The sequence below is a fragment of the Brassica napus genome, chromosome A7, assembly GCF_020379485.1.
Source record: "Brassica napus cultivar Da-Ae chromosome A7, Da-Ae, whole genome shotgun sequence".
NCBI lineage: Eukaryota > Viridiplantae > Streptophyta > Magnoliopsida > Brassicales > Brassicaceae > Brassica > Brassica napus.
Window position 1 is genome coordinate 19,660,325 of NC_063440.1, and position 17,889 is coordinate 19,678,213.

Here is a 17,889-nt window from a genome sequence, read left to right on the forward strand (position 1 = left end):
AATAAGATGAGTGAACTTCCATTTGATTTACTTGCGGAGATACTCATTAGAGTTCCGGTGAATGATATAATTCGGTTTAGATTTGTCTGCAAGACTGCAAAACATGAAGATTATTGTTCCAAGACGAGGGATTTATCAGGAAACATACTGCGTTCGCGCCAAATATGTTATTTGTGAGTGGCTTGAATCCTCGCAATAGCTATGTTTATGAACGTGTTGACAGAAGTAGCAAAACGACAAATATGCTAGTCCAAGACCGTGATTTGACTTTGAATGATCATTCAGATAAACAATATTTTGTAGCTGGTCAATATAATGGGCCTTTTGTGTAGTGTTTGATGATATGGTTGTTGTATGGAACCCATCTTTGAGAGAGGTAAGAACAATACCAACACTGACAAATGAACACTTTTATATTTCTTCTCATTGGGGATTTTGGTATGATCACTCTATCAAAGACTACAAGATTTTACTTATTCCATGCATACAATTTTATGATTTGTGGCGCGGAAGCTACAATAAATTTAAACGTCAAGCAGAAATACTGACACTGAAATCTAGTCCAAGAATGATTGATTTTCACACTGACAAACATTTATATGATCATGATTAATTATCGAGAAGAGGGACTCTAGTTGGTGGCTATATTTTTTGGTATCTTGACTATGAGTTGGGGGAGACAGATGAAACTATCTTTAGCTTTGACATTGTGTCAGAGATGTTCAGTTATTCCTCTTCTCCCTGCTCGGTTGATAATCAGCATCTCTTTCTAACACCCTTAAGAGGACGTCTATGCTTGGTTATATTTTAAGAAAAAACTTATAATAAAAATTTGTAAATGCTAGGCACGACACTATGTGTATTCAATAAGAAAAATATTCAGCTGTTTTAAAAATAAAATGACATTCTTTTGTATTTGTTTTTGCATTTACTATTACTCTCACATTTGAAATGCAAGTGATATGTACAAAGTATTGTATGTTTTACTACTGAGAGGTAAGTGTACGTTATATTGTCGTCGTCACGAATTATATTTTTGTTTCAAACTTTTACTAAAAAATTACTAAAGTCTTACTAAAAGTTACTTAATTTTTCTTTAAAATTTCTAAAATTTTGCTTTTGTAAATTATATATTAGAAAGAAAAACATATACATATACAATAACTAAAACAAAGATATATACATATAAAATCTATTATAGAACCTCTTAAATAAAGTTTTGATATGTAAAACATTTGATATAATATATATTAATCATGATATTTAACTATTAAGATAACCAGTACTTCGGTATGTCTTTCTTATTTCCTCTGTAAATATCTATATCTAATTCAGCAATATATATTTTTCTTTTTTTTTGTAACTAACAGGTGAAATGTTTGTAATTACAGAAGGAGAAATACTTTCGAGGAAGGCAGATGTCTACAGCTTTGGAGTCATTTTGTTGGAGCTTATAACTGGTAAGAAAGCTTACAACTCCGACAGCGACAGATCTGAAGATGTCATTGCCATGTGGTTCGAGAAGAAGAAAGACGACTTCTGGAAGTCCATTGAAAACGACATTGAAAAAGACTATGAAACACAACAGAGCGTCCAGGAGGTAGCTGAACTGGCAGGTTCATGCTGCGAGATGGAAGCAGAGATGTCCCAGATTGTCAGGGTTCTTTCAGCTATGATTGAAATCAGAGATAAAAGGAACCAGGCAAGCAGCAGCGGATCTTGATATTCCATGTTCGGATCTGGACTAAAATCTCATATGGACCAAATGACCAAAAAATAATCTTCCACCACCTACATTAATCTAAAATAGACCAAGGAGTGGGTATATATGGAGATGACAGGTTCACCGTGAAGCATAAATGGAGATGTAAGCAACCACATTTTGTTTCAGATTGGTTTTTATATGCGGACAGTGTTGTCATAGTAAAATAATATTATTTTATCTTTTAAATAAATATCTCTTTTTCAAATTATTTTTACAGTAGGCTTAATATTATATAAATTAAAATAAGAAAAAATTTAGTAAAACTTTAGTAATTTCTAGTAAACCTTTAGAAAAATTTTAGTAAAAATTTAGTAAGTTTTATTCAATAGATTTCAATACTAAACTATAAATCAGTTAATTTAAATAAAATATTATATTCTGTAAGAAAGAAATACTATACTACTAGAAACAAGTAGCAATCATTTAATTGTTATCAATTATTTTCTTCTTTCCATCACTGTTTGATAAACTTGTCCCTAGATAACCTGTGTATTGAATCTGCTTCTCTACTAAAAATTTAGGCTTATGGAAAAACATGAAGCTATACGAATACATAACAGTTTACTTCTTGACTTGGTTAGTCATCATGAGAACTGATATTTTGAGAATCTTTATTCCGAAAGGCATAACAGTTTACTTCTTAATTGATTTTTAAGGACAAGTTTTAGGCTGATGTTTGGATTGGAGGCCTTGAAACATTAATACCAGGTGGACAAGACGGTCGCTAAAAAATTGATGGCGGAAATATATCAGTTGGTATTATACAAATTTATGATACCAAATATTAATTAGAATAATAATTAGCTAAACATATTATCTAATAGGTCAATGAATCACAATAAATGTATTTATTTAATTTTAAAAGTGCAACAAATAAAAAAGAAGGAAACATAATTCATGTTTTAACGCGGGATACGTTTAAGTTCAGTTCAATAGAATCTCCGACATTATTTGTCAATCTATCCTCAAAATATTGCACTTTTGGGTCAACATAACATATATATAAATTAGTCATGAATAATAAACCAGTTTCATTGTATAGAAATGGGAAAGAATCCACGTTTCAAGAAGAGTTAGAAAATGTTTGTTCAGTAATATGGGGGTGATTGGTTGGACTGTAACTATAGAAAATTTACTTTAGAATTTAGTCTGTAGAATTTTTGATTTAGCTTTAAGGGTTGTAGCTTTAAAATTTCCTACAGCTAAAAAGATGGGGCTTTAGAAAATAAGATTCTTACAATTATTTTTTGTATGTTTTTGCTGTAGCTTTAGGTTTTTGGTTGTAGCTTTAAAAACTAAGATAAATCATGATTGGTAGTATTTAAGGTTGTAGATGGAAATTAAAGCTAAAGTCACTTCCTACAACCCAACCAATCACCCCCTATAACACAGATTAGAGATCAATCTCTCTAGCATTGATATACGCATAACCTTAATGTGTTAGTTTCCTCCTTAGAGTTTCTACAAACGTTTTAGATAAATTTAATATTCTATATTTATTTTTTTTTTTTTTTGTCATCAACAATACAGACTCATACAGACTCTGTAAACCAAACCGGGTGATCTGAATCCATGTGAACAACAAAAGACGGTTGCTTTCTAGCACTGCGAGCTAGACGATCCGCCTTTGAATTTTGCGTCCGTGGTACATAGATAATCTCTGATCGGGTGAAGCTCTCTTTCAGGGTCTTGATATCTTCCAAATAATTTGCAAAAGCTGGCCATTCTTCTGGTTCGGAAACCATCTTTACCAATTGAGAACAATCCGTTGCAAACGTAACCTGAAATTGACGTAAATTCCTCATACATTCCATTGCCCAGAGCAACGCTTCAATCTCTGCATGAAGAGGCGATAGACTAGCCCTAACATTCCTCGCCCCCAACAATCCATCAAAACCTTCCAAAGTACTAAGCCAACCTTGTCCTGAAAAACCATCCCCCTCTTTCCACGAGCCATCTGTAAAACACCATCGTCCTGAGATCGACGGCAATATCGCATCTATTATTTGTGGTGTCGTCCTCTGGTCATTCACTACTTGTGCCTCAGCCCACAGTGTTGACTCTGTATCAGCCAATTCAAGCGTATCCATAGGATCTATATCCAAATTACTGAAAACTTTATTATTCCTAGCTTTCCAAATATACCATAGTATCCATGCAAACTGATGATCCTCCATCTGCGGGAGAACTCTCCAGAATAGATGATCCATATTTGTGAAGAGGGATCTAGTTGGAAAAATATCTTGATTTGATGGTATCTTCGAAAGAGCCCAGACCTGAAGAGCTGGAGGACATTCAAAAAATACATGATTTGTCGATTCCTCAGGAGCTCCACATCTGGCACAACAAATATCCCCATGGATCCCCCTCGCTTGTAAATTCTTCCGCACTGCTATACATCCTGACACCAGTTGCCATAAGAAATGTTTCAACTTTGGTGGGCACCGTATTTTCCAGCAGTAAGCCTTCAAAACATCAACTGTGGGACCAATCAGTAGCGGTGGTCTTTCTCTATCTGGATAAATCCGCTCGACCTGATATCCTGATTTGACCGTATATTTTCCATTTTTTGTAAAGTGCCATCCATCTTTATCCACCCTCTGAGTCCTGCTCAATGGTATGCTTTCTATAAGTTTCGCATCCTGAGGATCCACCAATGTCCGAATTGCCTCTAAATTCCAAGTACGCGAAGTAGAGTCAATGAGGGACTCTACAGTAAGGTCCGGATATAAATTGTGTTGATTTTTATTAGCTGGTCTCGGGCGAGTGGTTGGGAGCCAAGGATCATTCCATACAGATATAGAAGACCCTGATCCCACCCGTTTAATTAGTCCTTTGCTAACCAGAGATCTAGCAGAAACAATACTCCGCCAGCCATATGACGGAGAATATGAACGAATCGGTTCCAATGGGGAAGCATTCCTATAATACCGACCTTTGAAAACTCGAGAAAATAAAGTGTTTGGCTTTTCTATCAGACGCCATAGCTGTTTACCCAGCATCGCCGTATTGAAATCAGTGATGTCTTTAAACCCCAAACCTCCTTCATCCTTATTTGCACATACCTTGTCCCATGATTTCCAATGCATACCCCTTGTGCTTCCCCCTGGACTCCACCAGAATTGTGATACCGCACTCGTTAGTTTCTTTACTGTTGCTTTTGGTAATCGGTAGCAGGACATCGTATGATTTGGTAATGCTGTAATCACTGATTTAATGATCACTTCCTTTCCTCCTTTTGTAAAGAACTTAAAAGTCCACCCATTGACTCGATTATTTAAACGATCTTGTACAAAACTAAACACTTGGATCTTTGAGCCCCCCATATTTTCCGGTAAACCCAGGTAGGATCCCATTCCTCCAAGATTCTGGATTCCCAAAATATCTCTTAATTCTTGCCTAACAGATTCTTCAATCTTATATCCAAATTGTATTGAAGACTTATCAAAATTTATTAATTGTCCTGAAACTGCCTCATACTCCTTTAAAATTCTGAGAATGGTTTGACACTCTTCTTTTTGAGCTTTACAAAAGAAAAGGCTATCATCCGCAAAAAGCAAATGAGAAATCGACGGGCAGGCTCTTGCTACCTTCATCCCTGTTAATTGATGCCCTCTCTCTGCCTTCTTTATATTTGCAATTAAAGCCTCAGTACACAGAATAAATAGATAAGGTGATAAAGGATCTCCTTGACGTAAGCCCCTACGGGGAATAATGCAGCCACGTGGTTGTCCATTTATGAGAACCCTATATTCCACCGATGATATACATTCCATCATTAATTTAATCCAATGAAGGTCAAATCCCAGTTTCTGTAATAAGGCCTTTATAAAGTCCCACTCCACTCTATCATACGCTTTGCTCATATCCGTTTTGATTGCCATATACTTTCCTTTACATGCTTTATTAGTCCGCAGTCCATGAAACATCTCCTGAGCGATAAGAATATTATCAGAGATCAACCTTCCTACCACAAAAGCCGACTGAGTTTCGGAAATGAGCAAAGGAAGATAAATTTTCAGCCGCTGGCATAAAACCTTCGAAATAATTTTGTACCCTACATTACAAAGACTAATAGGCCTCAATTCCGTCATCCTTGTGGGTCTCTCTGTTTTTGGAATCATACATATATTAGTAATATTTAATCTTGTATCCATTTCTCCCGAAACCAAAAAATTATTCACCATCTCTACTAAATCATTCTTAATAATATGCCATGAGTGTTGGAAGAACAGAGCTGTCATTCCATCCGGTCCTGGCGCCTTTTCTGGGTGCATCATAAACAAAACCTCTTTAACCTCCTCCTCCGTCGCTAGCCTCAACAAATGTTGATTCATCTGAGGAGTAATTCCCGGTGTAACCTCTGTAAGAAAACTATCGAATTCCGATGGGGATGTGGTACTAAATAGATCCTCAAAATAATCAATTGCCACCTTTTCCACGCCAGTATCCTCTGTAATCCAATTCCCATCAATATCATGTAATCCAACAATTCTATTACGGACCCTTCGTTGCTTAGTTAGAGCATGATAAAATTTTGTATTAAGATCTCCAGATGAATACCACATGTTCCGACTTTTCTGGTGCCAGTAATCTTCCTCGTCCTTATATGCATCTTGTAATTTCCTAGAAACCTCCAAAATATCCTCTTGAGACCTAGAATTATCTGTTTGGACCGCTTCAAGAGCTTGTTGTAATTCACTTATTTTTTCCTTTCCATAAGGGGGATTATCTTTCCGCCACTTAGCAATTTCGTGACGACAATTACTAATTTTTTCCACGATGTTCTGTGATCTTCCTTCATCTCGTCTTTCGTTATAGTCTATCCAACCCATTGTAATTGATTCCATGAGACCCGCCTGTCCAATCCACCTCTTATCAAACCGAAATTGTCCTTTCCTTCTAGTGACTTTATCCTCAAGATAAGCCACCATTGGCCGATGATCAGAAGACACCAATCCTAAATACTCTGTAAAAGAACATGGAAATAAGGTGTGCCACTCTTCATTCGCCAAAGCACGATCTAGACGACATCTAACTGTCACTGCCCCTTTGCCTTTTCCTCTTCTCCCTTGCCATGACATTTTGTTCCCCCGTGCCGGAAACTCGAGTAAGCCACTATTCCGTATCATATTATTAAAAGGAATAAAAGAATCCGCACTCCTCAAAGATCCTCCATCTTTTTCATGATTTCCTCTGATCTCATTAAGATCACCAATAATAAACCAGGGCTCAGAACGCACTAGTCCATACCTAGTTAAACGTTCCCACACTTGCTCTCGCATCTTTTGAACCGGATCCCCATAAACAAAGGTAATATAAACCTTTTTACCAAGAGCCTCCGCTTCCACATCAATCATTCGATTGCTAGAATATAATACCCTCACCTGATACTCGTTATTATAAAAAAGTGCTAGTCCCCCACTTCTCCCCAATGGATCTACTGTAACCAAATTATCATATCCAAAGTGATCTTGAAATTTTTGGACAAATCCTGGTTCTTGCTTTGTTTCTGCTAAAAACAGAAAATCCGGTTTATGTTTATGTCTTATCTCGCTCAAATAGCTTATAGTCCACTTGCTGCCCATTCCTCGACAATTCCAACTTAAAACTCTCATTTAAAAAAAAAATAATAATCTTTTAAATGCTCCAAAGAGTCAAAATTACGGGTGTAATGATACCCTCTTTCTCCAATCCAAATATATTCCATTCGTTGTAACCATTCCATAAAACTCCATAAAAACTCAGAGAGAGCCACCAGTCACCTCTATACCACTTTGTAATGTTCCTTTCCGTACATCCCAAACTAAACTGTATTTGGTTTAAAGAGACCAAATGCAGCCATTGCATCAGCTGCACCAAAGAAAACCCCATTCTCCCATTTTGACCAAAAGAATAGGACGTACATGTATTTGTAATATTATACAATGACCAAGAGTACCACTGGATATATATTTTTGAAAAAAACATATTACAAACACAGTAAAACTCAGCTGAATCCAGTTTAGTCCCACACATAAACACACCAATCTATACTAATAAAAGGGACCTTTTGAGGCTCCATAGAGCGTCCACATCAGCAAAAAAACTTCTCCCGAAAGATGACACGTGGCATAAAATATAGTTTTACATTTTAATATTACTAATTTTCGAAAATTATAAATAATATGTAAACATACAGCATAAAAATGAAAAAACTACATTAAAGATATGTAAGATTACCATTTTTCACTTAAAAAAAAAGACGGTTTATCTCCATAATGTAACATTACCGTTTTATAAAAAAAATACTAATAAAATTGACCTTTTAAGGCTCCATAGAGCGTCCACATCAGCAAAAAAAACTTCTTCCGAAAGATGACAAATTGCATAAAATATAGTTTTACATTTTAATTTTACTAATTTTCGAAAATTATAAATAATATGTAAACATACAGCACAAAAAATGGAAAAACTACATTAAAAATATGTAAGATTATCATTTTTCACTTAAAAAAAAAGACGGCTTATCTTCATAATGTAACATTACCGTTTTATAAAAAAAACAAAAAACATTCTATATAATTTTGCAAATAATAAATATATGTAAAAATACAACATAAAAAATGGAAATACTACATTAAACATATGTAAGATTATCATTTTACATTTTTATTTTTAAAAAATAAAATGTAAACATACAACATAAAAATGGAAAAACTACATTAAACATATGTAAAATACCATTTTTCACTAAAAAAAAGACGGTTTATCTCCATATATAATTTAGAAAATAATAAATAATATGTAAACATACAACATAAAAAATGGAAATAATACATTAAGCATATGTAAGATTACTATTTTACATTTAAAAATAACAATAATATTTAAACATACAACATAAAAAAAAACTACATTAAACATATGTAAGATTATCATTTTCACTAAAAGAAATGGCTTATCTTCATAATGTAACATTACCATTTTATATAAAAAAGAAAAAAAAAACATAAATATAACTATTTGACTATTTGTCCAAGTTCTTGTATTAAACATTGCCGTTTTACATTAAAAATGGAAAAATACATTAAGATTTAAACATCTATCTTAAAATGTAAAATATGGATATTAAGTAAATATAAACTATAAGAAAAAGAAATACACAACTTAAAAACAATGGAAAAAGTATATTAAGATTTAAACATCTATCTTAAAATGTAAAATATAGATATTACCCAAATAGAAAGTATAAGAAAAGGAAATACACAATTTAAAAAAATGGAAGAAGTACATTAGTATTTAAATATCTATCGTAAAATGTAAATCTATCTTAAAATATAAAACTATTAGTAAATAGAAAGTATAAGAAATAGAAATACACAATATAAAGAAAAATAAATCATAAGTAAATATATAATATAAGTAAATACCCAATTTAAAAAATGGAAAATTACATTAAGATTTAAAAATATATCTTAAAATTTAAAATATAGATATTACGTAAATAGAAAGTATAACAAATGGAAATATACAATTTAAAAAAAAAAGGAAAACGTACATTAAGATTTAAACATCTATCTTAAAATGTAAAATAGAGATATTAAGTAAATAAAAAGTCATGAAGTGGAAATAAACATTAAGCATTAAATATATATAATATATGAATTATCAATAAATAATAAGTAAATAATGTAAATATATAATATATGAATTATCTATATAATAATAAGTAAATACACAACTTTTTTTAAAAAATGGAAAAAGTTCATTAAGCATTAAACATCTATCTTAAAATGTAAAATATATAATATAAGTTAATACACAATTTGAAAAAATGGAAAAAGTACATTAAGATTTAAATATCTATTTTAAAATATAAAATATAGATATTACGTAAAAAAATTTAAGAAATGGAAATAAACATTTTAAAAAATAGAAAAAGAACATTAAGATTTAAGCATCTATCTTAAAATGTACATCTATCTTAAAATGGTAGTAAATTATATTAAAATGGAAATACCATATTAAACAAAAAAAATAAAAATGTATAGTTTTACATCAAGAAAGTCCTTATAAAACTCATTATAACATCAACATCAACCTCACACTATGATGGATTGGTGAGTCTAACGTGAAGACAAAAATATAAATATTTGATTTTCAAGATAAGAAATTCAGCTTTTATTTAGTTACTCAATGTATAATATCTTAAATTATTTTTTAAAAAATATACATAATTTATATATATAGATTAATCTTCCAAACTTAAACTATTATATTATATATGAATAATGTTTTTAAATAAAAATAATTTCTGATTTAAAAAAAAATAAAAACAACAAATGGTTATTTTCAAATAATGAATGTAATTTACATTATACTATCATTTAACAAGTATTAGATACGTTTTGATATATCATTATTTTCTATTTCCAGAAAACAATAAATTGTTAAACATCAATATCATCTAGGTTAAGTATACGAACATCACAAATTCAAACATCACAAAAAATATTTACATAAACAATATTCAAAAGAATAGTTATAAACTTAATATTTGAAAATCAAAGATATTTTTGCTAAAATTGTACTTACATGGCCAAGGAGATCGACCATCTTTTTACGGATCAATCGATTATTGAGCATGTGGTCGATCCAAAAATATTCTACAGTTTAATTAAATATCTAAAACATTTATTCCAACACTCAACATATAGTTTTGCTAAATATGATAAATAGATAGCCAACAAAATTACAAAAACATATTTAAATAGTAAAAAATATGTTAATTTAACGTGTTAAAGTTTAAAAACAAATTTTAATTATGACATGTATCTTAACATTTATATAAATATATATCATAACCTAAATATAAATGATTTAACAATTTAAATTAGAAAAAAATAAAAAATCCCGGGCGTAGCCCGGGTTAATCCCTAGTATTACACACACTTACCAATAGACTACTATGATTACAAAAATTCGCACCAAGATAGTATAAAAGGACATTCTTAGTACCCACCGTAAATCCAAACGTAACAGCCCCGCTGTCAACCAAAATCACCAATAATAACAGATCCAAACCACTGAAGCTTACACACCCCCGATCTTCATAGAGAATGTAATCCATTAGCTTCATTAAGTCATCAATCATTGTCACGTCCTTCTGTCTGTAGACCAGAATGCCATACCTTTGTAGCCTTATTCTCCATTCCATAATCACTACCTTGCTTGTCCACTCCTGCCTGAGCACTTGGTCAGCCTTGTAATCAAAATAACTATATACTAGTTTAGTCTGTGCCTGGTAAAAACAAAAACAACATAACCATCTTCCCCATACAGAAAGCAACGTCCACATGAAATTAAAGCTATCAACCCACATAGCCACAAATACCTTTCCACACATCCCATATAAAATAAAAAAGCCACAATATATAACAGAAACAATTATGAAAGCCATCTCTAAAGTCCCGAAGTGCCAGCAAACCAAACGCCCATTATTATTCCACCGGTTATACAAAATATCAAGCTTCGCAAAGACTCTTAAGGACCAAAGAATAACTAAAACCATAATACCCATAACCCCAAAGAACAAACAACAAAGAGAAAACCAGCACAGCCTTTTATATTGATCCCAAATTTCCCTTTCTCCACACCAGAGAATTTTTTGATAATACTATATCTTTCCGAATCGATACTTTCAAACTCAATCTCGAAATTGTATCGCGAATCCGTTATCGTCCATAATATTTCATTACCAATTCCACAATAGATCCCAATTCTCCATACCCCATTGATTCTCCCTATTCTTTCCAAACAAAAGAAAGTCGTAGTAGTGGAGTAATCAGAGGTTATACCTTTATTATCCTGCAATTTCGTCTTGATGATGACCGAAATCGAGATCAGCTTCGCTATTATCCTGATTTTCCTTAGTGTCCCCAATTCCCATTTTCCTCTTATCACTTCAAATCGCCTGAGATCTGAAAGAAATCTCTTTTCCGTATCTCCATGAATCTTATCTTGATGATTTCCTATTCCAATCCAAACCTCCTCACCGATTCCGGGATCCCATCGCCGAGAGAACATCAAAACCCTAGATCGCTTCTTGAGTTGCCATCACACATATTATGCTTTTCATTTATTAAATTTAATATTCTATATTATCAAAGAAATATAAACTTGAATAAATCTAACAATTTTGGACACTTAATTAATCGCTTTTACATCGGATAATAGTTTTGGTTACATTTCTAAACATTTAAATATGTATAATTTTAACTTAATTAATATTGTCTTAGTTTTATGGAGTATTAGTGGGAGTTGGATTTGTGTGACTGTAAAAAATTTCAGATCATATTGTTGGTTACAATATTTTTAATAAAATCTAGCGTTAATAAATATTTAAAGTAATTTATATATATATTTAGTAATGAAATTTATTGAATAAAAATTACTAAAGTTTTACTAAAAATTCACTTAAGTTTTCTTTATTTTTTTATAATTTTATTTGTAAACTTTTTATTAAAATAAAAAATATATACATCTAAGATAATGAAAACACAGATATATACATATAAAATATATTCTATAACCTCTTAAATCTGAAATGCTTCCCTTAATTAGTAATTGACCAAAAACTTACAGTTAGCTAACTTACTATAGTAATATATCTTTTCTTACTCTAATTCTTCATAACTGAATGATATAATAAAATGAACTGATTTATTTTTAAATATTTTTGTCAGGTAAATGTAACTATAGATTTCCACACTCGGGAATTTGTAAGAAGAATGACGACTGCAAGAACGTGTGCACACAGCCTTCAGAAATCCAATGTTTCTAGCGTGCATTACTACTTTAATTACAATGAATCACATTTGTAGCTAAACCAATTACGATGAATGCTTTTTCAATTAAGACTAAGATAGCATCACATGATTATCTAGTGCAATAGATGTAAAATCACTCCAATGAAGACACAACAAGAAACATTGCTCATGAATCAGAACCAATCAAAGAAATATAAACATGAATAAACTTAAAAAAATTGGATACTTAATTAATCGCTTTTTACACCAGTTAATAGTTATAGCTACATTTTCAAACATTTAAATATCTACAAATCTAACTTGACTAATAGTGTCTTGATTTTATGAAGTATTAGTGGGAGTTAGATTTGAATGATCGCTATATTTTCAGATCATGTCTTTATTGATTTACTGGTTTGAACATTTTTAATAAAATCTACTATTGTTGGTTTGATGATTGTTTAATCACATACAAATCCAATGTTATTTAAAATATTAGATTGTAAATGATTCTATTACTACTTCGTATTATTGGGGCTTAAATTTAACTCATAAACAAAACTTTGATAATACTTGAATTCAAAAAGAAAAAAAAACTTTTATAATAATTTATATATTTTTTATATTTTTCTAAAACAGATTTGGATATTTATACTCAAAATAACCAAAGTATCCGATTTGGTTCAAAATTTTGTATCCAAATTACTCAAAAATAACCAAAAGTAACCAACAACACTCATTAGACACAATTTTTTTGGGTATTTTTATCCAAACTATCATGTTTTATCCAAAATACTAAGAGTACAGAAAGTAACTACTGTAGTTAACTTAAATTTTAACTAGAGCTTGCGGATGATTGTTTATTATTGTTGATATAAATTGTTTAATGATATTTTTAAATATATAGGTTTTTTGTTCATTTTTATGTTCCTACATATGAGAAGCAAACCCACCCGAACTTAAAAGGACCCGACTCAAACCCCACCCAAAAATTTATTACATCCAAGCATAGCCTAATTTCAAAATCCAAAAAAAACTTGATATCCGGAAGAACCAATATATATACCCGAAATGATACCTAAATATCTATACCTAACTGATTATGTAATCAAATAAAAATTTATTTGTTAACTGATTTTAATTATTGTCACGAATGAAAAAAAAATCATTTAAGTGATGAATTATTATGGTAAAGACAATTAATAAATTAGTTAAGAAGTGTGAAAAAAGTTTTGTTTTGTATTTCTGTAATACATGGTGTTAAATTATTTGGAAAAAAATCAATTAATAAAGTAGTTACGATGAGTGAAAATAAGGAGAGAAAAATGTGATACGTCTATTGAAAATATAGTTAGTTCTATTTTGTATTTCAGTTTTAATAACATAGATTTATAGTACTAAAATAATTAGTTCTACCATTGATACATCTGATATCTTTGTCATTACCTTTTTTTGTGCTACTCTTTGTCATTTCCTATCATAAGATTTTATATCAATCTAAAAAAATACTGTTTGCATCGTTTTTAACTTTTCCTCTAGAAGGTCAGTTACCAACTAATTGTCACCATAGTTTCTGAATATAATTGCTTTCTCTCCTGATGTTGAGTTCAGGTCAAGAGAAAAAGGTTACAACACAGTTCGAGAAGAGTTTAATACACGTTTGCACATAAATAACTTAGCAGAAATTAGCAGATCATTCTCTATAACGTTAGTGCATGATTTCTTCATTTATCAAAGTTTTTTTGTACTTATCTACTTACCTCCTTAAGTATAATGAAAATTGTATTAGATAAACTATAGATTCTACATATCACAGAGAAATAAATAAGAATAACCATTATCTCTTCTACGATCCCAAAACAAAACAACAACATCCCAAAAAACAAAATGTTATTTCTAAATTCTATCTTGTGCAGCAGTGAACAGTGATCTGAGATCAGACTTTGCCTTCGAGTTTATCGTTATTGACAAGAGGAAGCAACTCCATCTTGTTTCTTGGTGTTCGAGGAGTCCTAGGAGTTCCAGGCGTTTGCTGCGAAAGCATATGCCTTACGTATCCATAGAATGTGCAGCCCACAAGCGTGATCCCACATCCAACAGCATTCATATACGATATTGGGTTACGGAATATCAACCATGACACCAATACAGCCACCGCAACCTGCCAAAAGTACCATGAACCATGCATTCATATACGATAGTGGGTTATGGAGTTAAAGATTTGTTTTGGTTACCTTGAGGTTTCCAGCTACATTGAATGTGACTGCAGTCGTTGAGTGAATGACATAGAAGATTGAGAAGTTGAGACAGAAGGCCAACACACCAGAACTGAAGATAATGATGAGTGCTGACCATGGAGACGGGTGTGATTCAAACCAACTCATAATCCCGTTGCCTTCCAGTAGTAGTGCAGGTATCCCGAGGATCATGGTGGCGAAAGGCGCCATGTAGTATACTGTGTTTATGCTAACATTAAAAGAAAGAAGAGAGAACAATCAATTCATTGCTTAACTTCTCACAAAGCTCATCTGATTGACTCTTTAACCGGAAAGAGAGATACATCAATCACATTTTCAATTAAGACTAAGACTAAGATGGCATCTCATCAAATGAAGACACAACTAGAGACACTGTAATTGATCATAGAAAGAAACACATGAGGAAGAGCACTGACCTGTCAAACTTGTAACCATGAAGAAGAGATTCAGCAAGAATGGTCTTAGTGGAAGTAGCTAAACACCCAAACAGAGCAGCACAGAATCCAAACATGTTAAAGCTAAGCTCTGTAACAGAAGTCAGAAGAATCCCTCCAACAATGGGGACAAGAGACGCCCAAATACGCCACTCAAAGTACTTCCTCCAGACCAGCCACTGTAACACAACTGCTCCAACACAACAAGAAACAAACAATCAGAGACTCTCTTGAGATCCAAGAACAGACAAAAGACAATGATCACATCTCAAACCCCTAACCTGTAGTAGCTGGAGTGAAGGACTTAATAGTCTGCATGAAAGAAACAGGAATGTATCTAAGACTGACATTCCCCAACACGATGTTGATACAGAAGACGAAAGACATAGGGAAGATCCTCCTCCATCGATCCTCCGCCTCAACGACGATCAAAGGTTTAAGCTTCAAGACTTTGATCACAATGTAAGCTCCAATCGATGAGCATATGAAGTGAACACACGAAACCGATAGTGGGAACTTGAAATCCAGTTTCTGCATTAAAAAAAGGTGTAAACTTTAGATTCACAAGAGAGAGAGATCAGATGAATAAAGTGATGATACCTGGAAGATCCATTTGTTCATGATGATGACGGTAACGTTGAAGCCCCACCACTGAAGAATCGCTAGCACCGATCTGAACACGCTTCCCTCCTCCATCTGAATCTCTTTCTCCCGGAAAGTTAAGGACTTTCGAAATCAGATCGCGGAAAGACCAAAACCCACCAAAAGTTTTAAGAGTTTTAGGAGGTGGAGAGAGAGAGAGAGAGAGAGAGAGAGAGAGAGAGAGAGAGAGAGAGAGAGAGAGAGAGAGAGGAAACACTAATGAAAATGAAGGTTGGAGAAGGTAACGGTAGCAGAGAGGAGAGGAGAGGAGCTCTGGTCTGGTTCCGTGTGATTTGTTTCGAATTTTCTTCTTCTCCTTCTCTCTCCCTGTTTCTCTCTCTTACGCCATGAAAACAATGGTTTTGCAGTCTTCCGTATGTTTCCATTTTTTTTATTTTTTAGTATAAGAAATACTTTTTACAATTAAATTATTTTATTTGATTCATCCGAAAATACAATTAAAATAAGAAAATAGAGTAAAATTATCACGAAAACTGTATTTCATTTGTAACGTTTTTGGTGTTACATTGAAACGTTATCTTTGTTTTATAGTCACAGTCGAAAAGTAATTGTGTTGTTTCAGCAATTTTATAGATTGTAGTATTTTGTCACACGTACTTCCGAGGGTATGGGGAGGAGATCACTGCCGTCCGATGAATATACTTGTAACATGACGTTGACTTCCCACTGCTACTTCTATTTTTTTGTTTATATTAATTGGGTATGGAATATCTTTTTTATTGATTATATATCGTACAAGTTCTAGATGCATTTTTTGTTTCTAATAACGTTTTCTGTCAGCAAGCTATACGTTATGTGTATACTCTACCTTTACTCTACTGTTTATTGTTTGTAATTTATCAAATTATAAACAAGAAACTTATTTTTGGAACTAAATGCCGAAACTACCAACTGATATAATATACTTGTAGCATTTTTTAATTCAAGTTAAAAGTTATCAAATTTATGGACCAAGCGACTCAGTTTTTTTTAGTTATAAATAGAATGCAGAAGATTCAGGAAAACTACGAGATAGCCTTTTAAACCTAATAGAGTCTTAAGTTTTCTTGATATAATAGGCAGTCGAATTGTAAAAGAAAACGGCGATGACATTCATTCATGAATGGAAGATCACCGGTCGTTATAAATTAGAGAAAGTATATATATTTGAATCTCTAAAAAGATTTCATATGTACAGTATCAAAAGCAAAAATGCATGATATATTTGTATAAAATACATACTATACCAATTTTGACATATGTATTGTTTCTGTATATTGAGTTTTGACTGACTTGGTCAAATCACTAAAACGTCAAGCCATCTGCTGGTCACACTTTATGTGAACAATAAGCTAGGAATATATAATAGACAAGTTTGAATGAAGTAGGCAGCAAGTTTTAGTTTCCCTTTTTGCATAATGTAAGCAATGATTCCGTGACGTGCATAAACCAATGTTCCACAAGCAAATGATGAAACCCATTCGAGAAATAGGGTAAGAAAAACCTACAAGTAAAGAAAAATACATCTATTTAGGCTATGAATGTACAGCAGGGGAAACGCAGGAGAGATGCAGGAGAATTAAAAATGCAGAGAGAACTGCAATTTATACCCATTCACAAATAAAATTGCAGAACAAAAAGAAATAATAAAAAATTAATGTACTGCATCCAGACCAAAATTGTGTTGCTTTTTTGTACTGCAACTAAAACAGGGAGGAGGAAGGCTGTCGATATGCAGTTGTCCAATAGGCTTTGTAGATTTTTTTTTTTTTGAAAAGAGCTTTCTAAGATTTTTTTTGTCAAAAGCATTTGCAACTTTTTTTTGTTAACGTTATAAAGATTCAAACAAGCATTTGCAACTTTATTAAATCTATTATCTATAAATAGTATAAGATTTTATTTCTTTTGATTTAAAACAAATTAAATTTTTACTTATTCTCTAAATATATATTATAACACATACATGCATTTTATGGCTAGAGGGAGTGGATGATAGGCAG

At 32.1% G+C, this 17,889-nt stretch overlaps 1 protein-coding gene and 1 long non-coding RNA gene across 2 annotated transcripts; both read right to left on the reverse strand.

Annotated features, from left to right (window-relative positions):
- Positions 1–10,689: 10,689 nt before the first annotated feature.
- On the reverse strand, positions 10,690–12,576 carry LOC125576243. Its single transcript, XR_007314648.1, has 2 exons — positions 11,605–12,576; positions 10,690–11,048 (listed from the first exon to the last, which is right to left on the reverse strand). It is a non-coding gene; the product is annotated as an uncharacterized LOC125576243 (long non-coding RNA).
- Positions 12,577–14,319: 1,743 nt separating this feature from the next.
- Positions 14,320–16,289, reverse strand: LOC106353477 (UDP-galactose transporter 1). The gene is made up of 5 exons (XM_013793236.3): positions 15,848–16,289; positions 15,529–15,778; positions 15,230–15,437; positions 14,790–15,021; positions 14,320–14,716 (listed from the first exon to the last, which is right to left on the reverse strand). Exons 1-5 carry the CDS (start codon positions 15,941–15,943, stop codon positions 14,492–14,494), a joined length of 1,011 nt encoding a protein of 336 aa, XP_013648690.2. The 5' UTR covers positions 15,944–16,289; the 3' UTR covers positions 14,320–14,491.
- Positions 16,290–17,889: the final 1,600 nt, after the last annotated feature.

What these genes read in the sequence shown, in the direction of transcription:
- LOC106353477 (XM_013793236.3), bottom strand. Translation starts at nt 15,943, where the DNA reads ATGGAGGAGGGAAGCGTGTTCAGATCGGTGCTAGCGATTCTTCAGTGG. An exon ending in TGAACAAATGGATCTTCCAG is followed by an intron (nt 15,779 to 15,847) that starts GTATCATCACTT and finishes TTTTTAATGCAG; the next exon opens with AAACTGGATTTCAAGTTCCC. An exon ending in CTTCACTCCAGCTACTACAG is followed by an intron (nt 15,438 to 15,528) that starts GTTAGGGGTTTG and finishes GTGTTGGAGCAG; the next exon opens with TTGTGTTACAGTGGCTGGTC.